General features: G+C 39.2%; 1 protein-coding gene across 14 annotated transcripts in view; it reads left to right on the plus strand.

Annotated features, from left to right (window-relative positions):
* Positions 1-27,036, plus strand: part of KLHL32 (kelch like family member 32) — a 241,027-nt gene that overhangs the window by 37,252 nt on the left and 176,739 nt on the right. For 7 of the 14 annotated variants that reach the window (XM_058734766.1, XM_058734767.1, XM_058734769.1 and 4 more), the window contains exons 2-3: positions 9,739-9,814; positions 18,246-18,426. The exons of 1 other annotated variant lie outside the window; for it this stretch is intronic. In XM_058734766.1, the coding sequence (XP_058590749.1) occupies positions 9,792-9,814; positions 18,246-18,426 (204 nt within the window). In that variant the 5' untranslated portion in view covers positions 9,739-9,791. Of the gene's footprint in view, positions 1-187; positions 292-3,374; positions 3,438-6,407; positions 6,477-9,738; positions 9,815-13,404; positions 13,472-18,245; positions 18,427-27,036 lie in introns of all 14 variants that reach the window. 6 more of the 14 variants (XM_058734758.1, XM_058734755.1, XM_058734756.1 and 3 more) reach the window with 6 other exon arrangements.

Below are 27,036 nucleotides of genomic sequence, written 5' to 3' on the forward strand. Positions count from 1 at the left end.
AAGATATTTAACTCTTACCCCTCTCTCATAGGATTATAACTCCGTTTATCCTTATACACATAGTTACGTCTTATGTTGTTAAGAAGAATTTACTGATTATATTTCTTCTATAATTTCCATATAATCTATACATTTTGATTTTAGATATTTCTGTAAAAGTAGTAGTTTTATGATTTTTTTAAATAAGGTTTGGAGGTGGAGCAGCAGAATTAAGAATACAAGCTTTAGAGTCAAACAAACTAGGTTTTGATCCCTGACTCTATCAATTCCTCTCCAATCCTGTCACTTTTGGTGAGTTACTTACACCCCAGATTTCTTGTCAGTAAAGTTACAACAATAATATCATCCACATAAAGTTATTGTGAGGATTAAATGAGATCATGCATGTAAAGTACTTCTTTGTATAATAGCAGTCAGAGAAAGCTTTTGACTCCTGGGTAGTAGGTGAAGTGGTTACTATTTTGCATTATTATTCATTTATTTTTACTTACTATTAGAAAGAGAGAGAGAGCATGTGTTTGTGGGAGGGGCCAAGGGGGGGTGGAAACAGAGAATCCCAAGCAGGTTCTGTGCTGTCCACATGGAGCCTGATGCAGGGCTCGATCTCACAACTGTGAGATCATGATCTGAGCCAAAACCAAGAGTTGGATGCTAAACCGACTGAGCCACCCAGACACCCTTGAATTATTTTTTTTAAGTTTATTTATTTACTTTGAGATGGGGGAGGGGCAGGGAGAGAGGGAGAGAGAGAACCCTAAGTAGTTCTGTGCTGACAGCTGACATAGGGCTCAATCTCACAGACCGTGAGGTCATAACCTGAGCCGAAATCAAGAGTTGGACACTTAATGGACTGAGCCACCCAGGTGTCTCTATTTCAAATTATTTTTAACTATAACTTATCATACCAGTTGTTTAATAGAAAGGTCTTAAGGTTATGATCTCAGGAATATGTTCTGAATAAGTCTTTTATATACTAAAAGGATGGTAAGGTTTTGCAAAAATGGGGTAATTTTGTTTGGTTGACCTAAATTTCTATTTAGGTGGTAAACTGTACTTTAATCATACATTGGAGCTTTTCTATTACAGTTAGATCATCTCGCTTCTTTTTATTGGAGGGAGAACTTGGTCATCTTTACTCTCTGAAAGGGCACAAGCATCCCTGTTAAATTTCAGGAATGAATATTCCATATAGGAAAGTATGCTAGTGGGGTACCCTTAAATGTTTGCCTTTAGACTAAAGGGATTTCTAATATCATTTATTAGACACCATACAGTGATGTACTGATGTGAAAACTGTACTAATTTACTGGCATTAGAAATATGAAATATTTCAATTTATGAAATAAGAATTAAAGATAAATTATCACCATATTTAATATATAAATAAAATAATGATTGGGACTGTTGGCATGTATCCTAATTATTTTATGCTTCAAAGTAACATTTCCTTTTTCATATATATATATATATATATAAATGTTTTATTTATTTATTTTTGAGAGAGGGAGTGACAGAGAGACAGAGAGAGAGAGATGGACAGAGGATCCGTAGTCAGCTCCGCGCTGACAAGAGAGAGCAAGATGTGGGGCTGAAACTCATAAACTGTGGGATCATGACCTGAGCTGAAGTCGGATGCTTAACTGACTGAACCACCTAGGCACCCCTCCTTTTAAGACATATTAACTTGAGGGGGTGCATGTGTATCTCAATTGGTTAAAAGTCTGACTCTTGATTTCAGCTTAGGTTATGATCTCATGGTTCATGGGATCGAGCCCTGGGTCGGGCTCTAAGCTGGTAGTACGGAGCTTGCTTGAGATTCTCTCTCTGCCCCTTCCCCCTTAAAGTAAATAAATAAACTTAAAAACAAAAAAGACATATTGATGTAATCTGATGTTTGAAATTAACAAGCCTTTCAGTTTACTGAAGAATCATCTAATGTAACTAGTTTTTGATGGTAAAGACTTACACCTATAATTCACATATTTTTCAATCTCTTGGCTTTGTTCCTATAAATTCTTTGTTCCTGTAGACTCTTGCATTTTACTTCTGCCTGCTTAAGAGTTGGTGATACTTCCCTTTAATTACTATAAATTTCTCAGATCAAAAATAATTAGTGTTTTAAAAAATTGTCAAGTATTTCTAAAGCATAATACTAAAATATTATTAAACAAATATACAATAATAGCAAGAATAAACTGTTTTGGGGTGCCTGGGTGGCTCAATTGGTTAAGTGTCCAACTTTGGTTCAGGTCATGATCTCACGGTTTCTGAGTTCGAGCCCCGTGTCGGGCTCTGTGCTGACAGCTCAGAGCCTGGAGCCTGCTTTGGATACTGTCTGTCTGTCTGTCTGTCTCTGTCTCTCTCTCTCTCTGACCCTCCCCTGCTCATGCTCTGTCTCTTTCTCTCAAAAATGAATAAACTTAAAAAAAATAAAAAAAAATAAACATAAAAAAAGAAACTTTTTATTCTTCTTATATATTAGTAGGTTTGGTGCACATCCTAATTACATTTTATTAGTGTAATTAAGGAAGCTTAATATTTAATTATCTTATGTTCATTTTATTAGCCTAGATTAGTTCATCTAGTATGTCTTTCTTTGCATGTACCCCTAAATGGTATAATTAACATCGCTTAATTTTTCATATCTCATGTTTGTTAATTATATGAACCTAGATTAGTCTATCTGGTCTTTCTTTCTTTTTTTTAAGTTTATTTATTTTGAGAGAAAGAGAACATAGGTGTGCTCACATGTGAGCATTTGGGGGAGGGGCAGAGAGAGAGGGAGAGAGAGAATTGCAAACAGGCTGCATACCTTCAGTGCAGAGCCTGACGTGGAGCTCAATCTCACGAACCATAAGATCATGACCTGAGCCGAAATCAGGAGTTGGACATTCAACTGACCAAGCAACCCAGGCATCCTTTCTGGTCTTTCTTTTGCATGTAACCTCTAAGATACTTATTTTTTTTCTTTTCTTTCCCCTTTCACACTATTACGGTTTAATAAGTTTTTTTTCCTTTGTAAATACTATGTTTTCAATGTTTACTTAAAAAAGAAATCTAAGCAGGGGCGCCTGGGTGGCTCAGTTGGTTAAGTGTCTGACTTCAGCTCAGGTCATGATCTCGTGGTCCATGAGTTCAAGCCCCCCACTGTCAAGCTCTGTGCTGACAGCTCAGAGCCTCGAGGCTGCTTTCGTTCTGTGTTTCCCTCTTTCTCTGCCCCTCCCCAACTCTTACTCTGTCTCTTTCCTTCTCAAAAATAAATAAACATTAAAAAAATGAAAAAAAATTCTGAGTGAAGCTCTGGCAACCTGGCAACATTTTAATGAAAGTGAAACTATAAAGGTTAAACCTTTTCCATCTTGTGTACCAAGCAGATTTTATTTGAAAAGAAGCTCACCAGTAAAAGAGGGGATTCCACCAACGAACATTTCCTAAGGGTAAGGCCAATGAATAATTTTGATATGTCAAAGAATTGCTGTGGTTTTGAGAAATGTTTCCTGCATTTCCAAGGTGAGTGCAAGCTTCTGTTAGAGATTGCTGCCATATGCATTTTTGGCATTAAAAAAATTTTAGTGCCATGTAAGTAAAAAAAATTTTACTTAGCATGTAAACTACATTAGCGAAAAATGAAGCAAAAGTAAAAATTCACCCACATACCTGTCATCTGAGCAATTCACTATATGATTCACATTTGTATGTATAATAAAGGGAGATGCATTGAGGTTTACTGAGGCCCTGTGATTTGTCAGTCTTTAAACTAGGTGTGCCATGCATTATAAAAGCCTTGTGACAAGGTGGTATTATCTGTATTTTTAGAAAATGGAAAAATTGGGGCGCCTGGGTGGCGCAGTCGGTTAAGCGTCCGACTTCAGCCAGGTCACGATCTCACGGTCCGTGAGTTCGAGCCCCGCGTCGGGCTCTGGGCTGATGGCTCAGAGCCTGGAGCCTGTTTCCGATTCTGTGTCTCCCTCTCTCTGTCCCTCCCCCGTTCATGCTCTGTCTCTCTCTGTCCCAAAAATAAATAAACGTTGAAAAAAAAAAAAAAAAAAAAAAAAAAAAGAAAATGGAAAAATTGAGACTTAAAGAAGGTAAGTGACTAGCCCTTAGTAACATGGCAGCACATGATATGTGAATGTGGGGCTCCATTTTATAAAATATTTATTTTATAAATAAAGTTCTTGGAGTGCATTTTCCCCTAGAAGCAGTAGCTAAAATTTAAATGATAAGTTTTCAGATGAGCTCATAATAAATGAATAGGTATGTCTCCATGTGTTTTTAAAGCAACAAAGGTCCCCTCCTTTTTTTCCCCCAAACAAAACTTTATGTAGGAACTCTATTTGAATTTCTTGGGAATCTTTTAACCTAAGTTGAGTTAGCTTAAAACAAGGAATTTATTATGAGGATCTAGGTTGTTTCATGTATGCCCACAGCAGGAGTGCATGGAAGATCCAGAATGTCCTGTTTCCACCTCTTGCCTCTTTTTCTCTGTATGCCTGCTTCTTTTCCCTGTATAATTACTTTCTTGGTTTCCAGTCCACATGGCAGAAAACAGAGCTGAGGCTAATTTGAGACAGGTAAGGTGCAAAATTTGAGAAATCACTGGAAAACTCAGTGATTAAGGTAAATAATATGTATATTTTAAATTTTGTATAGCATTTTATTCAGTTCCACGGATCCATTCTTTAATCACTTTACCTGATAAATCATCTGTTCAGCTTCAGCTTTTGTTAAGCAGATAAAAATGTTAAAGTCTATAAAATCAGCATGCGTCTTACTTTCACTTATTTAAATGAGATTTATACAGATTAGAAGATTATTTAATTGTGGTCTCAGTAAGACCTTTAATACTTTTCAACTTTCAATCAAGTACAATCTATCATACATAGATTGTGCAATATCCCCCTAAAGGTTCATATATTAACTTGTATTTTTTAAGTTTTTATTTAAATTACAGTTAATTAACATATAGTGTAATATTAGTTTCAGGTCTACAATTTAATGATTTAACACTTACATATAACACCTTGTGCTTATCACAAGTGCCCTCCTTAATCCCCATCACCTATTTAATTCATCCCCCTTCCCACCTCCCCTGTGGTAACCATTGATTTGTTCTCTATAGTTAAGAGTCTGTTTCTTGTTTTGCCTCTCTCTCTCTCTCTCTCTCTCTCTCTCTCTTTTTCCTGATGCTGGTTTGTTTTGTTTCTTAAATAATACATATGAATGAAATCATATGGTATTTGTCTTTTTCTGACTGATTTATTTCACTTAGCATAATACTCCCTACCTCCATCCACATGATTGCAAATGGCAAGATTTCATTCTTTTTATGGCTGAGTAATATTCCTTTGTATACATATACCACATCTTCTCAAAATAAATAATATTTTAATATAATATTTCAAGGTGATGATAAGCAAAACATCAAAATTTTAAGTAGAGATAGGATTAGTATAAAAATAGCCACCAACATATTTCCCGTATTGTTTTCTATTTGTAAGTAAGCAGTCCAATTGATCTGGAGACTGGTGATTCCGATTCTAAATCCCAGGGAAGGGGTCTGGTTGGCTTAGCTTGCTATTAGGTCCAGACTCATAGACCAGTCAGTTAAGGCCTGGTGGTGGGAGGTGCTTGGTTGCCAGCAGAACCTTGTGGGAGGCTGGGCAGGGACGGTATGCACTCTACAAAAATACCAAGTTCATGCATGTGAGGAGACTGATTGGGGTTGAGTGAGATGGGGAACTTGACACTCAGTCTGTCTCTCTCTACTTAAGATTTCTCCTTAGACACCACTATTGAACTTATCAACCACTGAAGGGGAGAGTGGAACCCACTTGAACAGAGAATTCAATGTCAGCCAACCAATGAGTTAGTGCTAGCCATGTATAAGACCCAGGGGCCAAGTACTTGGCATGGTTGTTCAGGATGATTATCTGATGAAGGCAAGTAGATGTGATCCCTCAGACAGGAAACCAGAGGGGTTTTGATGTTAGGGAGAGGTTGATTGCGTGAACTAGTGATTACTCTTATAGGGTGAGCCAAAGAGTTGGAAGTTCCCTTTTGTTCCTTGGGGGACTCTGGCACCTTTCCAATAACCTTCAAACCACAGCCAGAGCAATCTTTTTAAAATGCAAATTTTATCATTCAAGTCTCTCACTTTAAAACCTTCTGTGGACTCCCACTGATTTTAGGACAGAGACCAATATTCTCATTCTCTCTCTCTCTCTCTCTCTCTCTTTTTAAGTAATCTCTGTGGCCAATGTGGGGCTTAAACTCATGACCCCAGGATCAAGAGTTGCATGCTCCCCCTACTGAGCCAGCCAGGAGCCCTGAGACCAGTATTCTTAATACTGCTTGTGTGGTCTGCACTCTGGCCTCTAACAGGCCCTGCTTCTTTCTGCTTTTAGGACCTTTGCACAGGCTGTTGACTCTGCCCAGGGCACCTCCCAACCACCCTTCTTCCCACCCCTCCCCAGGTAATAATTATCTTTGAGAGATCAACTTGGATGTTCCATCCTCAGGGAAGTCCCTTCCCTGATTACACAGGATGAGCCAAGTTCTCTGCTGTGTTAATAATCAATTATAAGTAACAATAAAACAACAACAATAATAATAACAGCTAACTGTCATGGGACAGATAGTTTCTGAGACTTGTTTAATCCTCACAACAACACAATGAGGTAGGTGTTACTATTTTTACATGAGGAAACTGCTTAGAACCCATGGCTTGTATCACAATTAAGGTTAAAGAATGAATTAAACAGGCCCTGGCAGTGGCCAGGATGGGGCTGAAGGGCAGCCTTTTGTTTAAAAGGGAAGGGCTAGGAGTTGGTCTTGAGGCTATGTTTGTGAAGCAGAGCTTGCTGTGGCCTGGGGGCAGTGTGCTTACTTGGGATGTCTTTGAGAAGAGATCAGTGATGATTATGAAGGCTAAAACACTCTCAAGCCGCTTCTTGCTGTCCACCATGTCCACTGTTAGCCCTATGAGAGGAAGAACTCCTACATTAGCTGTTGTATCCTAGGAACTCAGCTCTTGGTCTTACATAAACTAGTTCCTCAGTAAGTGTTTTATGAATCATTCAAAAAAATCTCCAAAACTTTGGAGGTGTTTTTGAGCAAGCTGCATTTGAATTGTATCCTAAAGATACAGCATTGATAGTGGGACTTGTTCCTCAGGGATTTAATTTGATCTTGGGCTAAATGGTGGATGCCCAGGACTTGAGGGGACACATGTGTGGACCTTGCTTAGGGAACAGGTGAGCCGAGGGGCCAGATCTCAGACCTCAGGAGTGCTGGTCTCTAAAGTGAGGCAAGGTTGAGAGGAGCATTCTGCCCCAAGTAGAAGTAGACAGATCAGAGTCTCATGCTCTTTACACAGGTGGTTACAAAGACTAGTTTGTGGAAGGGGATGTTTTACCTTTATAGTTTGGGGATCATGCATGTGGGAGATGAGGCTGCGATGAGTACATTCTAGAACTCATAGAATAATCTGGTTCTGTGGTGCCAGTGGGCTCAGAAAGCTGCAGATGGTCACTACTGAAAGAGACCCTGAGTGTGATTACTCTCAATTCACAGAAAAAGAGCTACCTCACAAGCTTCCTGTACCAAATAGCACTACCCTCAGGGCTTATGTGATTGAATACCTAACGGGGTGTGAGCAGCTCTGAGAGCTAGATGCCTGGAGAGCAACTCTAGCCTTTCTTCCTGTAGTTTTGCTCCTGGGACCCTGCCAGGGTGGTCTAGCCATGAATCTATTTCTAGATTCTGAAGAAGGGAAAGGCAGGAGACTGGCCTGGATCTCTTTGGCCTTGTGGGAAGAAGTGAGCACCTTCACTTAGGAAGAAATCCATATCCCTCCCTGCTATAGGAAAAATACAAGGAAGTGGGAGAAGGAAGGTCTGGCTGAGTGAGTAGACACTTCATTTAAGGGAAACTTAAAATATGAAGTATACCTAATAAAATGTAAAAACAAATGTTACTTACACAAAACCAAGATTATAACCAAAGATACAAATTATATAAAAGTATATATAGTAAAGAGTAAATAACATATAGTAAAAATAGTAAATAATAGATAACAATAAACCTTTTCAAAGGCGATCCTTTGACTCATTTTAATTCACCTTTAAAAAGGTGTCCATTTCACTAAACTTTGTAGAGTATAGCATGTTCTAATTAGATAATTTCTGAGGAGAGCCCATTTAGTGAGTTGGTCTCCAAATAGCAAGGGACTTTAATTTATCTTATGATTTTCAATAGTGTTTGGAATCTGAAAAATATCGAGTTAAATGTGTCCTTCAATTTTGGATTCTTTTAACTTTTAGGATTCTTGTTCTCCATGTATCTAATTATTGGGAGCATTTACAAGACTGTCAGAAAGATAAGGTCCCCCCCCCCCTTCTCTGTGATAATAAATGTTCTTTTGCCATTGTAAAGCTGAAGTGTCCATCTCTGTTAGTGTTTGCATTAGCCTGTAAGAGCCTGAAGTTTATAACCTAGATTCTGGAGAGAAACTAGCAGTGATAGGTTGCTAGGAAAATCTCTCAGCTAATTAAACAATGTGCCTTGAATTATTCTGAGCCTCCGTCCTGCTCAGTAATCCTGGATCAGTTGAAAATGAGGCTGATTTTTAGGTTTGTCAAAACATAAATTAGAAATAAATGAAAGTCTAGACATCCTATTTTCAATAATTAAAGAAAACCAGAAATAAAAAAATATAATTGTATGAAAATGTTCAAAACAATATGATGTTCAGGAACAATGGAATACTTAAAGAAATTATGATATATCCAAATACTGTATTTTAGTTAGGTTAGAAATCATAGCTCCCTCTTTTATAGAAATCAGCAGAAATAGGTACAGTTTAATATTTTTACCCTGTTACCACTTTTCAAAATAAAAATGGGACAGAAGGGAGCCTGTTTAAGATTATCCAGATTGGAATTAATTTTGCGACTTGAATATATTAGAAAATGGGAGTTAGATCCTCTAATGAGGACCAGGTCCCAGACTATTCAAATAATTTACTTTTCTGTTTGGAGTTATATGAGTGATTGAGAAGAAAGTCTGAGAGGAGGTTCACGATGTGGTGGGGGCAGGGGGTGATTAAATGAGTATATAGCCAAGGAGCTGTTTTAAGCCTGACAACTTCATTCTATTTTATATTTCCAGTTGTGCTAATCCTAAATCTGCTGTAAGAATATGTTTTCCATTTCCTACTAATTTTCACCCTCTCTAGATGTTATTTTTTGAGCAGTTTTCAGAAATCTGCTCCTTGATAGAAAATTATCTTTCTGTAGATACTTAGCCAAGACATACTTGGTTTGAACTTAATTTCACTAATATTCATGTTTGGAAGAAAAGTAAAATTGCTATAAAGGACAAGTCAACTAGTATTTGTGGTGTAGACCTTTGTAACTTTATTTTATTAAATCTTAATTTTTCCCTTTGGCCATCTGATGTTTTAATTTTTACTGTAACCTTTAATTTAGCTATTGTTGGTTCTTAAACACATTTTCCTGCTTAGTCTCTGAAATTCCAGTGAGGGGAAAAAAACAATGTAAAAAACATGCCAGACCATTTCTTATTAAAGAGCATTCAGTCAAAAAGTTGAATCTGGACTATAAAACTCCCCTAGGTGCCTCCATGGGGTTCTAAAGCATTCGCATCATGAAGGCCCAGAGTGTGCTTTTTTTGCCTTTAGCTCACTGTGCTTTTCTTTCTTGTCTTTTTATTCAGCTGGAATGCTTACAAACTGCTAAGGCTGAGATCCTGAGGAACCCAGCTGGAGAATGCCGTCTGAACGCTGCCTGAGGTTGGGCCCGTAGGATGCTTCCTTGCTTGGTGTAGTGTACCCCGAAATAGTTACCCTGCACATCCCAGGGCTTAGTACAGAGCAAGGCTCAAGACGTATTTGAAGGAATTAAGTAAACCAGTTAGAGTGTGTATGAGTTTAGTGTCATAGCACATGGGTTAACCACTGTGATCTATTTACGGGTCAAACCTAGGTACATCTCATGGTTCTTTGAATGATACTGTTTACTATATTTTTTTATTTGGAATGTTTAAAAAAAAGAATACTTTTATAAAGGTAGATGATTTAAAAAAGAATCAGAAAACTATACTTGTATAAATATCACCATCATCCCCTTTAAAGCAATCATTCTGGGGAGTATGATATGTATTCTCAAAATACTCTCAACATTCTTCTAATAATTCATTTATTTAACAGATATTTATTGAGCCAAGCACTCTATGCGAGGATCCAGCCATGAATAAAAGAGAGAAGGTTCCTGCCTTCATAAAACATATATTCAATGGAGGAAACTGATATCTAACAAATCACACCCAGTAACAATGCAGATATAATTGTGAAAAGTGCTCTGAAGGAGAAGTATAGGGTTGATAGAATGACAAAGTGTCTTCCTGAAGAAGTGGTCTGTAATTTGAGCACTGATGCATGGGGTGACATGGGGAAATGCTCTGGGGCAGGAAGGAACTTGGCACATACCCAAACCTGTGGACGCAGTCAAGAAGAAGACACAGGGCATTTTTTTGAATATTCAAAGTGGACGCAAGTCTTTATCATCCTCTGAGGAAACAGTCAAAAGGATCTTCAGAGCAAAAAATGAGAGGTGTGAAACAGAGGAGATTCTTTTTATTAATTAAGAATTGTGTATGTCTGTGGAATAATGAGACTGCCTTTCTTCCACAACTCTGTAACTATTAGAGTTGACCGGTTCCAAAAATATGTTCAGACATGGAGGCATTGTTACAGCCGGTCCAGTGCTGCTTCACTCCCCAGAGCCGGTCCGTTGCTCTAGATCAGCGTTTCTTAGTGGGGGATGGTTTTGCTCTCAGTGTACATTGTGCAATATCTGGCAACATTTTTGGTAGTCACCGGAGTTGGGGATGCTATTGGCATCTGGTCAGTCGATGGTAGGGATCCTGCTGAACATCTCACAATACGCAGGATGGCTCCCCATAGTAGATAACGATCTGGCCCCAAATGTTCGTTTCACTGAGGTTGAGAAATCCTGCTCCAGATGTGGCATCCAGCCTATACAGGCACATAGAGACCATGGTATCTGTCTGCCACCACCTCAGCCAAGTGATTTATTTCTAACTACCAGGATCTATGTGCTTTTTTCTCAAAATTGTTTTTTACTTTAAATCTACCATCTCTGCTTTTATTGATCCACTCTGACCTCTCTGCCACCTGTCCTCCCCTGCACCTTCATCTCCGTAATGGTCTTTCCTTCTCAGCTATGATTCACAGCTCTCCCTTCCCCACCTTCCAGACTTCCCTTGTTCCCTGAGGAACTGTTGCACTGTGATTGTCTGCTCTGCTGTATAATCTCCTTACCCTGAAAAGCTCCCTTCCCCTCCTGACTTCACTGAGACCTGTCCTCTCCTGAGGCCCACTTGGAGCCCTGCTAAGAGCCCTCCTCACATCTCATGTATTTGGGGGGATAGGTAGAGAGATTGTTGTCACCTGGGACATGGTTTTGCTTCTCCATCATTACTCTTCAAGTTGGTTGTCTGAGAAGGCAGCAATAACAAAATACAACAGAGACATGCTCATTCTGATGCTCTTCAACTCTCTCTCTCTCTCTCCCTCCTCTCTCCTCTCTCCTCTCCACTATAGTTAGGGTCATTTCCCCTCATTTACTGAGCATTTGGCACCCAGATTACAGTGTTCTTCCTCATCACAAACCTGTTGCAATTTCCCAGTGTCCTCAGTGTCTGCAAGGAGGATCCGTCCAACTTGGTGGCCTCGGATCTTCAATCTGCTTGTCTCCAAAAACCTTGTTCTACTGAGACATCAACTCCCATGGTCACACCTTGGACCTTGCATCCCAGTAGTTGCTCTGTTTGTGATACCACTACATCAGCCACTTTACTCTTAGCAGGATCTCCTCTCCGTCTAGCCTTCCCTCACTGTGGTTGTACTTCGACCTCCTTGCAGTGTCTCATCTACTGGCCTTGCTACTTTCTACCAACACATCATCCACTTCTTTCCCTCATTTCCCTTCTGATCCAGTTTAGATTCTATAACTTTTATCTTTTATTTTTATTTTTTAAATTTTATTTTATTTTTTTAATGTTTATTTATTTTTGAGAGAGAGAGAGACAGCACACAAGCAGGGAAGGGGCAGAGAGAGAGGGAGACACAGAATCTGAAACAGGCTCCAGCCTCTGAGCCCAACGTGAGGCTTGAACCCATGAACTATGAGATCATGATCTGAGACAAAGTTGGATGCTTAACCGACTGAGTCACCCATTTTCTACAACTCTTTAAATCCTTGATTTCTCTTGCTTCCTGTGTTTTTGATGCATTTTCCTGACAAAATTCCAACCCAGATGAACCCAGATATCCATGTTTCCTTGCCTACATTGCCTAGTGGAGATGGTTCCACTAAATCTTTATATTTAACAAACCAAAAAAATGCTAAGAGTTTGAATATGTGTTCCTGGTATGCCTGTTTCCTCCCTCCTGCTACTCAAAGGGCAGTCCTTTTCCACCACGGAGCCCATCCCTCCTTCTGTATTTTGAATACTGTCTTTATTAACTTCCTACCAACCTTTCGCTGTTAATTGTGTCTGCACTGTGTTCTGGAGACAGAGCTGTGTTTCTGTTACCCTCTCTATGTAGATGAGTCCCAGATTTACACTTCTAGCCAAGCCTCTCTCTGAGCTGCAGACCTTGTCCTTCCTTGTTCTCAAGGTTTTGACCCTTGACATACTGTTGTGAGCACCATGCTTCCTCCTACCACGGGATCCCAGGACTTGCTCTCCCCTACCTGGAAAACTCTTTTTGCCACAGTAGCTCCTTCTTATCCTTCATCACCCAGCTCCAGCATTATTGCTTCTGGGAGGCCAGATTATTTGCTTAGTGTGTAACTGCCTTGCTAAACTCAATGTTCGACAAGGGCTGCTACCAAGTTTGATTTGTTCAGCATTTTATCTCTAGTATCTAGCATGGCACCTGGATAGGATAAATGTTTATTGAGTGAATGAATGAAGGGAGGAATGAAACAAAACTATTCATTTATAATTAAGTCCCTCTCTGTATAATCTTTATTACTTCTTAATCATCCTCTAACATATTGTGTCTTCTTTGCTTATTATTTTGGCCATTGCTATTAATTGTTAGCATTCATTTTAAAGTATGTAAAAATTATAAAGTGTTCTATAAAAAAGAAAAATTAAGTTCCATTATGGAGTTAATAGTCTGCTTACTAAAATAAATAGGGCTGTTTTAATATTGATGTATTTAATTTGTATAGAAATATTTTGATCGTAGAATTGAAGTGATTAGGGTACTCACCTGATAATTCATCAATAGACTGATTTGAGATAATCATGAATAATTCTAGCACTATCATTTTTTTTTTGATCCAGTCTTCTGTTTTTTGTGTGGTCTGTTTAAGAAATGAAACTCTTCATGCTACTTGACTGCTTTTGATTTGTAAGTATTTGATATCTTATTGGTAGCCTCACTAGAAATCTACTTGCATATATTTTGTGTGTCTAAATACTAGGTAAGCATTGATAGAGAAATTGACTTGAATTTTAAAATTTGAAATGCAAATGTTTAAAAACCAGATAGCTGTTTTGGAATTTACATGTTAAAAACTTAGTAAACTCAGTCAAAATTTACTTTATGAAAATGAGACCCTGTGAGAGAGTTCTGTGAGAGTTCTGTGATCAAAAATGTTAACTCTGTCAACTGCAAATAGTGATTTGCACTATGGTAGAGCTTCATCTGAGTAGGGTGTACCATGTTATCAACATCATGTTCTGCATTTGATTTTTTAGTTTTTGCTATCAAATCCAGAATGAAAGTTACAGACTTGAAGTCATGAATAGTCCTGTGCCGTGAGACCTCATTTATTTATCTCCGTTACTGAATGCTGACATATGGTCAAATGGTTGCATCCTGTCATCACTAAAACGCAGTCTGCTGCTTCGAGAGTGGGGGCTTCCCATGTTGTACCCACAGAGGCTGTGCCCTGTAGAGCTTATGGAGTTCAGGTGGAAAGGAAGGAGGGACATGTCCCCTAGGAACTTGTACACCGTCCAATAGAACCATGTTGCGAACCATATGTATAATTAAAATTTTCAAGTAGTTACTTTTAACAGAAATAAAAAGAAACAGGTAAAATAAATTTAACTAGTTTATTTTTAATCAGTATACCCCAAATATTATTATTTCGATATGTAATTAATATAAAAATACTAATGAGATATTTTGCATTCTTTTTTCATACTACGTCTGACATTGAGAGCATTTTACACTCACAACACATCTCAGTTTGGACTACCCACATTTCCAGTGGTTAGTAACCACCTGTAGCTCATGGCTATTGTATTGGACAGGGTAGTTTTAGGGGATCCCTCAGAGGAAAGACTTTTGGGGTTGCCCTGGGGAAGCCAGGTCACCTTCTGCTCTTACCTGTAAGTTTTAAGGTGGCAACATTGCTTCCACAGTCGACCTTTCCCAATTTTAGGATGACACTCAAATCTGTATACCCTTGGCAAATGTGCCTCATGTTTTATGTGGGTTTTTTTTTTTCCAGTAATTTAGGAAGTTTTGGGAATATTCTATTCCTTCCTTCTTCATTGTTTCCCACATAACAGAGGGACATTGTTGGGAAGCTTAGTGTGCCAATTTGATATAAATTATAGATGTCAGTGCAGCCATTTGCAAGCATGTATCTGCTCCCCATCTTAATTCAGACATGGTACTTAATGGTCTCTGGTTCACCCCCTTCCTTGTTTATGATATATTGACTTCATCAGATGGGCTTGCCTCTTCCCAGCTGTGTTCTGTGGCCACACAGGCCTTAACATTTAGAGGGTTGAAGTCTCTTGCAGGTTTATATCTGAGAGTTGAGTGGGAAGTTACTTTCAGAATACAATAAAGACTTGTTGATTAATAGGCCTTTATTTCTTGCCAAATGTTGGAGTATTTGTTTCTGCTTTTAAAGATTCCTAACATATTGGTTCCAAAATATTTGGAATCTTGTGCCAAGTGTTGCCTTAAATATTTAGCATGTTGTTTTCTTTAAGCTTGAATATTTCAAGCCCAGCTGAATGATCCTGTGAAATTATGCAGCATCACCATTGTTTCAGAGCTGAGCCCTTTATCTTTTGCCAAATTTCAGTTTACAGCTGCTCTTTCCCTGGCAAGATGTATTCACTGTCAATAGATATCTGAAATGCAAATACTGATTCAGTCTTGATAATAAGGACATAAATTGTGGCACTATATTTGGGAAATGAATAAGGAAACACTTGAAGGCAATTATTTTAACATATTCTACTGTTCTACAAATGAAATTTTAAAATATATTTATTTAGCATTTAAAGTGATATTAAAAGGGAGAAATGAGTGTATCTAATAAGTTGTCTATGAGTATTTCAAATAAGTAATAATTGGAATCTGTTTTTCTATCTCCAAACTTATCTTAGTTGCAGTGCAAAGATAAATATTTTTTGAAGCCTGATTTTAGATATTTCTTACAACTATTTCCTGTTATTATCTTCATGTGTATTCTTTTTAAAAGGCAGCTTTGATTTTGAGATAACTATGCATAATATAAATACAAAGTTAGTATAGACTTTGTGACCTTTTACCCCTGCGACAGAGATTTTTTAGATCTTTTTCACAGCTTGCCATTTTGTTTTGTTTTGTCTTTATCTTGTTTTTTAAGCAGGAGGCTGAATTATAGTATTGTGTTCTTGGCGATAGGTGCTCAAAATGCATGATCTTGGACCTTTGGTTTTGTCATCTGTAGAATAGAGATAATAATGCCTGCCTCATAGGGTTGTGATGATGATTAAGTGAATTGATAATGATAAATCACTAAGAATAATTCATGGAACATAGGAAGACTGTAAAATATATAAAAATGTCATCCTTTTAGGAAAGATTTTTCAAAAATTATCCTAAAGCTTTACTTTAGCTGATGTAATATTTCTTTTACTATTTCCTCATTTCTTTAATTGAGTAATGCTAATTCATCTCCATTCTAGGCTTTGCATAGAAATTTGTGTTAAAAGTTACTTATGCTTCTGAATGTGGTTTTCAGTTACTGATTTTAAATGTCTGTGGATAGCTAGAGCTGCTAGATGAATATTCGATGACAGTAACCATTTCAAAACTCACTGCTGTATTCCAACTGAAAATAATCTTCCCACCTTCCCACAAGAACTTCCTATATCATCACCTCCTGTCAAGTTTTTTTTTTCTTTCAGTAGTTCTGACATTTCTGAGGCTCCCCAGTCAGAAATGTCCAATAAAACCTATAGGCTGTTCTCTGCATTTCATAGGAAGCATTTGTTTCACCTTAAAGTGGAACAGTCTGTGTCGAACTGCGGTTTACAAGCCAACTGGCACCACAGTCTGGACAGAGCTTTGTTAAATAAACTAAGCATGCAGACCAGGCCAGTGGCGACTCCCCAGCTTCCCTGAGCGGTTCTTTCACATTCAGAGGGGAGAATTGGATGCAGCAGTTGTCAGGATAGGAGAGACGATCCTCAGTCATCCCCATGGTATCTTCACTCAGCTTCAAGAGGAGTCCGAAGGCCAGAAACAGGGCTCGATGGCCCTTGTTCTCATTCTGGGAGTAACTTGTGACTGGTGCCGCTCACCAATCCTGGTCTGATGTTAGTTCTGAGATTTTAGAGCACTGTGGAGACTGTATTCATAGATGTAGGCTGGAATTGTTCAGTGCTATCTACACAGTCAATGTATGGCCTTACTTCTACATTATTTTGGGAAGGTCTGGGGTTTCACTTAGGAGTTTTTTTTTTGTTGTTGTTGTTTATTTTTGAGAGAGAGACAGAAAGAGAGAGGGCACAAGCATGAGAAGAGCAGAGAAAGAGGGAGACAAAGAATCTGAAGCAGGCTTCAGGCTCTGAGGTGTCAGCACAGGGCCCGACGTGGGGCTCAAACTCACAAACCATGAGATCATGACTTGAGCCGAAGTCAGAGGCTCAACCAACTGAGCCACCCAGGCACCCCACACCTAGGAGTCCTAAAGGACATAGGATGAATATTTTAAAATGGGGTAAGGAGTGAAGGGCTAAGTTTCACAATGAGTAAATATAACAGTTTCAAAAAATAGAACAGCAAGTAAAACTGTATGGTCATTTCTAAGTCTAGTACAGTGACCACATACAGAGTTTGAAGGCTGATAATACAGATATATTTTACTTTCAGCCTTAGATGTTTTTCTTTTTTTTTTTTTTTTTTTTTTTTTTTTTAATTTTTTCAACGTTTTTTATTTATTTTTGGGACAGAGAGAGACAGAGCATGAACGGGGGAGGGGCAGAGAGAGAGGGAGACACAGAATCGGAAACAGGCTCCAGGCTCCGAGCCATCAGCCCAGAGCCTGACGCGGGGCTCGAACTCACGGACCACGAGATCGTGACCTGGCTGAAGTCGGACGCTTAACCGACTGCGCCACCCAGGCGCCCCTAGATGTTTTTCATTTACAATGACATTTTTTTTGATGTTCCCCCATGATACATGATTTCCCAAGTTTAATAATCATCTGCTATTGTTTATTCATTGCTTTTTACGTGAGATAGTCAGTGGCAGCCCCTTTTTCTCTAATCAACATTTAGTCAGTTTTGTTTTATTTATTATTGTAGTATTGTGACCTCTGGGGAGACTTAGTAACTTCCCGTATCTCTGGTGAGTCTTTTAGGTCCCGTGGATTCTGTGCTAGATCAGTGCATGGTGGTGATCATGTTCTGAGCTTGCACCACCCCCACATAGTGGTACAGAACTAGAGAAGGAATCAGAGACTCAGGAAGGGGGTCATAGAGGGTAGAGAGTCACATATATACACACATACAGATACACATCCAGAGAAAGCTTTGCACTCAGAGATGTACATGTATTGAGGGGACAGAGGCCAGAATCAGAGGCTCACTGGTCCACAGACATGGACCATACACAGACAGATGGACACACACAAAAACACAAATCCAGAAAGAGAAGCACTGGTAGGAAAGAGAAAGATACCTTGAGGGGGTGAGGAAAAGAGAAAATTAGAGAAAAGGAGAGCAGGGGAATAGTAGAGAGGAGGGAAACAGAATCACAAAGATCACATTCTTGTAGTGTGCTGCGATCTGCGCTCCCTACACAGGTGCTGAAGGAGTGAGGGGGCACCAGGGACAGCAGGGGCTGGTGGGAGGAAGCATGTTGACACGATTGCTCTCTTTTGTAGTATTCAAGAAATGCTGACAGGCCAGAGGCTCTGCCACTCGGAATCTCACAATGATAGCGTCTTGGCAGCGCTGAATCAACAGAGAAGTGACGGCATCCTCTGTGACGTCACCCTGATTGCTGAGGAACAGAAATTCCATGCTCACAAGGCAGTCCTAGCAGCATGCAGTGACTATTTCCGGGTAAGTTGGGGTAGTTTGTTAAACGGAGGATGACAAAGTTTCCTGAAGTGTCCTGCATCCATCAGTCAGATGACGGTCACCAGAGTTGTGAATGTTGGGGACCTTTCCTGAGCAGAATAAGATTGGGGTTGCAGTGGGATCCTCCCTGGCTTGGTCATCTGGATGTTCCTCTAGCGGAGAGCAGATCTCTCTTTTGCTTCTGAACTGAGGGGTATTTGATACTTTACCACCATAAGGCAGTGTGGCATTACAGTGCGCCATAATGCAGTGTGAACTGGGGGATAGGATGTATCTAGATCCAGGATCAGAAGGACAGTCTGTAAAACAGTTTGTTAAAATTTAAAGTGCTCGTAAATCTATGTAGCGTTTCTGTTTTTTTTTTTTTTTCTATGCATGTTCTTGTCTTCATGCTTTCCAACTGTTTGCTCCAGAGACAGAGATACAATTGGCCTAATGGACGTTTATGGTTGTTAAGTGTGTGTTGCTGAAGGCATGTGGTCTTGTTTAGTAGAACTTTAGGGTGCAATTTTCAGTTGCTTATGAGATACAGTGGTATGTTTGTTGCTTTATTTTATTTTATTTTATTTTATTTATTTCCAGTATAATTAACATACAGTGTAATACTAGTTTCAGGTGTATAATATAGTGATTCTGCACTTCCATACATTACCCAGTGCTCATCACAAGTATGCTCCTTAATCCCTATCACACGTTTAACTCCTCCCCTGCCCGCCACCCACCTCCCCTCTGGTAACCATCAGTTTGCACTCTGTAGTTAAGAGTCTGTTTCTTAGTTTGTGTGTGTGTCTCTCTCTCTGCAACCCCCCAACCATGATTGATTGTTTTGTTTCTTATATTCCCCATATGAGTTAAATCATATAGTATTGTCTTTCCCTGACTGACTTATTTTACTTAGCATTGTACTTTCTTGCTGTATCCATGTCAATTTATGTTTATTGCTTTTTTGAAGATTAAAATATGCAGTATGGTTATAGCTAACTAAATGCCATTTATTTAGTACTTATTTAAATGGTAGAAAAAGGACTTTGTATGCATATCTCATATAAATGAGAATAGAAATTAATTGTGAATTTTTTTGGTTTCTCTTGCCAAGGTCTCAAAGTGTTATAGAAACCAACTTAGGCCCATGGGCAATTTGTTGGTTTTATTTGGTTTTTTTTTTTTTGTTGTTGTTGTTGTTGGTTTTATTTGTATAATTCCAGTCATAATCTTGGTTTTATTTTTTTTTGTTTTTATTTTATTTTATTTTCATAATCTTGGTTTAATGTTTAAGAGAATATCAACTGCACTCAGTTGCCAACTAGCAAGTAAAAAAATTTCCAAAAATGCCAAATCATAAAAGAAAGTCTTTTTTAAAAAGTGTTTTAAATATGATGAAACCCAGTAATATAGAGGATCTAGAGGGAAATACTTGAAATGTCTATAAATTAAAAGAAGGAATAATTCTCAACTGTAGAAATGAAGCAGAATATCTGAAAAGTGACCTTTTAGTTCCATTAAAATAGTGTCACATTTTATACACTGACGCATCAGGCATTAATCTTCCAGAAAGGCTATATTATTCAGGGAGCTTTTCAAACAACATATTTTGGGTTGTTCTATATAATACATAGACGTGGGGCCCCTGGGTGGCTCAGTCAGTTAAGCATCTGACTTCGGCTCAGGTCACAGTCTCAGGATTTGTGAGCTTGATCACCACATTGGGTGGGCTCAATCCCCACTTCAAGATTCTCTCTTGATTCCTCTCTCTCTCCCACTCTCTCTGCCCCTCATGGGACTCTCTCTCTTTTTCTCTCTGCCCCTTGCTCACTCACGCTCTCTCTCAAAAAATAAAAAATAAAAAAAAGCGGGGGTGGGGCTCCTGGATGGCTCAGTCAGTTAAGCGTCCAACTCCTGGTTTCAGCTCAGGTCGTAATCTTGTGGTTCTTGAGTCCACATAGGGCTCCATGCTGATAGTGTGGAGACTGCTTGGGATTCTTTGTCTCTCTCGTTCTGCCCCTCCCCTGCTCACACTTTCTCTGTCTTTCTCAAAATAAATAAATAAACTTAAAAAATATATATATAGCATGTGCACATTATATAATAATATAATGTAGTAAGTTTTGTCTTCCTTTAGACCATAATTTAGCCCCTCCTATTACTTAGCTTCTCTTCTCTTAGGTCTCTGCTGGTTGGCTTTTTAATTTAATTTTGGGAGACGGTTTGATTGTGTGTGTGTGTGTGTGTGTGTGTGTGTAAGAGAGAAAGCGTGTGAGCAAGTGCATGCTACTTATTGGCTTTGAACAGTGTTTGCTGCTACTCCCAGTCTTTCATCTCTTACCACAACGCCCCTGATACTCTGGTAGGTTACACGGAGAGTGCCTCCTTTATAATACCTGTGTTACAAAGCTCGTGAAGAAAGTTTCATTATTCCCGTGGTGCAGATAAGAAAACCAAAGTGCGGTATGTTTAAATAACCCACCCGAGGATTGCCAGATATTAGGTAGAAGAGCTGATTTTCACGCACTGGAGCATGTTTCCTTGAGTACAAGAAGTTGTGCTTTTTTCCTTCATTCATGTGACCTGCTAGAATCATACACTGTTCCTTCAAGCTCACAACCTGCTTGTGAGATGAAAGTTAAGTGACTTTTGTAGTCAGCGTTCAGATGGAAAAACCAAAACAAAGCTGGAACAGTTGGCACTTTAAACTCTTTTCTAGGCACAGTGTTGAGTGCTGGAGTTACAATGTTTAACCAGAGGTAGACCGAGCTCCATGGAATTTGTAATATAGATAAAATGCTAGAGGTAGTTTTTGCGTTGTACTCTGCCTCTTTTGTTAGCTTTTGTGACCCCCCAAACCTAGAAGCTGAATAGTTCCTCTGGTCTGTCAGCTCTAATAATCAATGGTGGATTCATTCTCACATCAGCAGTTAACTGGACTGTTGACTAGAGGCTGGATGACCTAAATTGGCCTTGTTGGTAGGTCTGGTGATTATGAGGCTCTTGGCTGGGGTTTTAGGGGACAATGGGCATGTATTTCACACAAATAGGCTAGCCTGGGCTTTTTCACATGACAACTAAGTTCTAAAAATGGCACGAGGGTAAGTCTCAATGTATAGGTACTTTTCAGTCTTTCTCTTTGTGTCATGTTTTCTGATGTCCCATTGGCCAAGGAAGTCCCATGGCCAAGCCCAGAATCAATGTAAGAGAGTATATACCAAAGGGCATAGATGCAGGAAGGGAATGAATTTATTGCCATTTTTGCAACTGTCTGCTATCAAGAACTGTCAAGACCGAGATTTTACCATACTTGTAAGCCAGTAAGACAGCCTATGACTAGATGCTGGTAGAAGGCACAAGACTCCAAAGTTAGAGACGAAGGACACTTTAACACTCCTAGCAACCACAGTCTGTGAGTCTTAGCGTATTTGCACATATTCCCTGAGCCTCAGTTCTCGCAGGTGACATGAAGAGGGCCAGCTTCCGTTACCACGCACAAAATGAGCTACATTTATCAGAGAGGATTGTTGAGTTCAGGCAACCCAAATCTTTTATAATGGGTAGGAAACATGTCTGGTTTTTGTTCTGGAGGGACAAATTATTATTCTAGACAGGAAGCATGCCTATCCTTTGCTCTGTGAAGAGACACTGTGTCTTCCAGGATTGCAAGCAAAACTGCCCTTTATTCCAAAGAGACACACCAGTGTGTCATCCCAAAGCTGTTTGCTATAGAAACATCCTTGGAAAGAAAGTTCAGAACAAAGGACAGTCTGTGCCTCACTCACAATACATGCATAAATACAAGAGAATCATGCAGAATTGTCTTCCAACAACCACATGCCCTAAACTAGAATTATGTTTCTGTTCCCTGTGTCTTATGCTGTACCACAGTGAAACACCTGGAAACAGTCTTCCTGCTATAAAAATTTCTGTGTCTCTCACTTTTATAATGTTGCCTCAGGCCTAGTACACAATAAATATTTATTAAGTGAATGAGGAAATGTCTTCTAATTATCACAGAATTCCATGTATATTTCAATTCTTAATATCCTGAAGACAAAAGATATGCAAATTATCGGTGGATTTTTCTTTCTAGTGTCATCTGTTCAAGTTAATTAAGTACTTTGATATAAATTAGACTGTGGTACTTTGCACTTCGACATCTGGAAGATTATTTGACTCTAAAGTAATTGTTTTGATTCAGGAATGGCAGTACCGTAAGAGTGCGAAGGCCCAAGTTTTGATGTAAACTGCTCCTTTACATTGATCTGAGAGTTGGTATCAGCTCTTGTCACTTAAAATGTAAATAATGAGCAGTTGAGCACAAAGTACTATAGCTTCCTGTGATTATCAACATTAAAAAAAAAGTGAAAACATTCTTCAGTCAAGTAGTAAAATTATTTCAAAAAATAAAAATTAGGTTTAATAACAGCAGTGTAGGTACAACATGGCAGTAGTCAAATGCTATAACTGAGTCAGACTAGGGACGTCTTTTCTGAGTGTAAATCGGTGGTGGAAGGAAGAAAGGGAAGAGCTTAGGAGTCAGGGCTGAGTTTGAATACTGCGGCAGGGACTGTGTCTCTCTGTCCACCGTTGTTTCCCAGAGTGCTCAGAAAATAGGTGCTATTCTAATTAATATTTGTTGGGATGTTCGTCCTCTTTGCTGTCTATTCTCTGAGCATAGGTGAGTCATCTTACTCCTGTGAACCTGTGTTTTTTCATCTGTAAATTGGCAATCATAAAGCACAACTCTCAGAATGGCTTAATATAGAGATTTAAATAAGATAAGGTAAAGAATGTACTAAGCACTGTATCTGAAACACAGTAGATGTTCTGTGAGCATTAGCTGTTCAACCCGGTCATGTTCTGCCTAGCTACTTGCGGGAAGAGATAAGAGTTCATCATTGGGCTCACCTAGTTGCAGGCTCACTCACCTTTTAAGGGGTCAGAATGACTTTTTGGTTCTATCCTTTCACATCTTTTAATTTTCTGAATCTGACCCCTCCTTGCTGCTTGCTTAGAACATTCTAGTTCTATCCAACTTTTCTCCTCTACCAGCTGTCCCTTCATAAGCCATTGTGCAGATGACTGCGTGGTTAGCTCTCGCTCCCCTGCTCGGGTCCTCCAGAGCTCCTCACTTGCACATTTGCCAGACTCCTGGAGTGTGCCTTCATGCTGTGCTGTTATCTTCCATCTTCGTCTTTGTCCTCCCATCTGTCCATCTGACGTTGCAAACATACTCCATTACACCTTTCCACTTTCCAGCCTTGCCAATGACCAATCTTTCCACCCCAGCCTTCTACTCACCTCTTACTTTACCCTGTCTTCCAAAGTTTATCACAACCAACAAGTGTGAAGTCTTTCATGAAGTCTTATCCTGTCTACCCTCTTCCACCTCCCTAAATTCATATTCAAGGCCCCATTTTTCTGAAACCTTAGAACTGTAGGTTTTCTCTCTCAAGGAATTAAAGATCAAGAGAATGAAAGGACAGCCTATGGAATGGGGAGAAAATATACACATCTAACTGTTAAGGCATTAATAGCCAATATATATAAGGAACTCATGCGACTCAGTAGTAAAAAAAATAAGTAAAAATAAAAATAAATAAATAAATACTATGACTAAGAAATGGGCAAAGGATCTGAATAGATATTTTTCCAAAGAAGATAAACAAATGGCCAACAGGTACATGAGCATGAGCAGGTGTAAGCTCAGCATCACTCATCATCAGGAAAATGCAAATCAAAACCACAATGAGATATCACCTCACACCTGTTAGGATGGCTGTTAACAAGGCATGAAATAACAAGTGTTGGCAAGGATGTGGAGAAAAGGGAACACTTCTGCACTGCTGGTAGGAATGTAAATTGGTGTAGCAACTACAGAAAACAATATGGAGGTTCCTCAAAAAATTAAAATGAGTTTATTTATTTTTGTGTGTGTGAGAGAGAGAGACAGAGAGACAGAGAGAGCGGGGAAGGGGCAGAAAGAAAGGGGGACAGAGGATCCAAAGTTTGGGGCCCAAACTCATGAACTGTGAGGTCATGACCTGAGCCGAAGGTGGACACTTAACCAATTGAGCCACCCAGGCACCTCTGGAGGTTCCTCAAAAAATTAAAAAAATTGAACTACCATATTGTCCAATAATCCCACATCTGGTTATATAGTGAACGTAAATGAAATCAGGATCTTGAAGATGTATTTCCCATGTTCATTGCAGCATTATTCATAATAGCCAAGATATGGAAACAACCTAAGTGTCTGTCCGCAGATTAATGGATAAAGAAAATGTGGGGTGTGTGTGTGTGTACCCATGAGAAAGAGGGAAATCCTGTTATTTGTAACAACATGGATGAACCATGAGAGCATTAAGCTAAGTGAAATAAATCATGTAGAGAAAAACAAATATTGTATGATCTCACTTACAGAAACAGAAGGTAGAATGGTGGTTTCCAGGGACTGAGCAGTGGGGGTGAAATGGGGATACGTTGGCAAAGGGTGTACATTTCCAGTTATGAGATGAATAAGCTCTGGGGATCTAGTTACCGCATGGTGACTACAGTTAACAATATTGTATCATAGACTTGAAAGTTGCTGAAAGACTAGATCTTACAAGTCCTTACTACACACACACACACACACACACACACAGGAAAAGGTAACTGTGAAGTGATGCATGTATTAACTAACCTTATTGTGGTAATCATTTTGTGATATATGTGTGTATTAAATCATCACGTTGTATGCCTTAAACTTACACAGTGTTAATGTTAATTATATCTCAAAGCTGGAAAATTCCTTTAAAAGGAATTTAAGATTATATATCATGTGTTGCAGCCTCTTTCACTAGGAGCTTTCCTCAGAAGGACTGTGATTAGCTGAGGGCTAATCAAGTCCATCAAAGTGCTGTTGAACAAAGTCGAATGAGGAAGTATTGAACCAGAGGTAGCAGGAGAAAATTAGGGTCTTGTGATCTAGAGTGTGTGTGTATGTGAGAGAGGTGGGAAGAGTCAGCTCCTTACCCTCCTCCCTGTGGCATCCCACTCTGACTGGGGACACAAAAGTTGCAGAGCCCCAGTGTGGGCAGCCCTGGGCTGTCGGCCACCCTGCAGCTTCTGGAGGCTGTTGTTTAACATTTGCTATCTGCAGCTTCAATCTCCACGAACGCCTACACTTTCTGGCCAAGGAAGCAGATGTCTTGACTGTCTAACATAGCTTCACATATGTGATGGTAAAGTGATTCAAATATGACATTTTGGAAACTTAAATATTTGAGCATCATTTTCCATTAGAGCCTGAATATGCTCTGCCTATCTAATTTGTAGTTTTAAGAGAAAAGGATAAAGCCATGATTTAAAAAAAAAAAAACACAAAACTATGTTCCATGTATTTTATAATCAAATTCTCCAGTCACTATTTGATTAAAATGGCATAAAAGACTATTAAAAGAGTATATGATATATAATTAGAAATAAATGTTTTCCAAATTCAATAAGCATTTGTTATATTCCTGCTATTTTCTAGACAGAATAAATTTATGGTCTGGTAGGAGAGAACAAATAACTTCAGTATGTGTAATTAGTATTAGAAGTTTGGTATGATGTTTTGGGGCTTGAGGCTTTTTTTCCCCTCTTCCTCTCTCTGGCATTCTCAGTCAGTAATAACAATAATCATAACTACCATTAATTGAGTATTTACTGTACTACAGGCAGTTATTGTAAGTGCTTTATGTGTATCAACTCATTTTATCCTCTAAAGACACCTATAAGATGGGTATTACTATCATCATCATCATCATCATCATCATCATCATCATCATCATCATTTTAAAAATAAGGGAAAGGAGGCTTAAATTGAAATAACTGACCCTTGAGGCATGGGGAGTGGTTAAGTAAGAGCGGATGAAGGCCTGACCTACACAAGGAGCAGATGGGGGAGAGAAGAAGACCTATGAGGAGTGTTTGCTGGAGGTAGAATAGCTGGGACACACCAGGTAAAATCTGAGGGGGGTGGTGCGATAGATGGTGAGAGAGAGGAAAGACTCAGGAATGAATGAGGCCCCTGGCTTGAGGATCAGGGGTTGTGGGAGCAAGGGGGTGTCCACACCCACCAGACTCCAGGCATGGAGGGTGTTGGGAAAGAGCAGCCACGAGGTATTTTGAAGGAAGCTGTGCAAGTGGGGAAGGCTGAGTGTGAGCACTTGAAGGTCCCCTTGAGGGCAGAGCAAGTATCTTTTTTGCCTTTCTGATCATTGCATCCCAGCACCTGCTGTAGTGCCTGGTGCCCCACAGACCCTTGGCATTCCTTTTCCCATGTTGCAGTCTGACTGGAACAGTTTCTTGCTGTGTCATGTGGGTAGGGCCTCACCAATCCCTTCCTCAGAACTTTTCCCCTAAGAACACCCATTGTATGTATGATCTGTTTGACACATTGGTTTGTCTTATTTCCTAGGCAAGTTTCCAGTAAGGACTTGAAGGTAATAGCACTTCTGATGTTAAAGCACATAAATGAGATCATTGTTGGGCTCAAGCTGTTTCCTGTTTGGTGGTTTTGTAGACTCTTCATTAACATTTCTGCTTCTCAGAACTCATACATAAGACATATTGTGT

This window comes from Neofelis nebulosa, chromosome 6, assembly GCF_028018385.1.
Source record: "Neofelis nebulosa isolate mNeoNeb1 chromosome 6, mNeoNeb1.pri, whole genome shotgun sequence".
Classification (NCBI taxonomy): domain Eukaryota; kingdom Metazoa; phylum Chordata; class Mammalia; order Carnivora; family Felidae; genus Neofelis; species Neofelis nebulosa.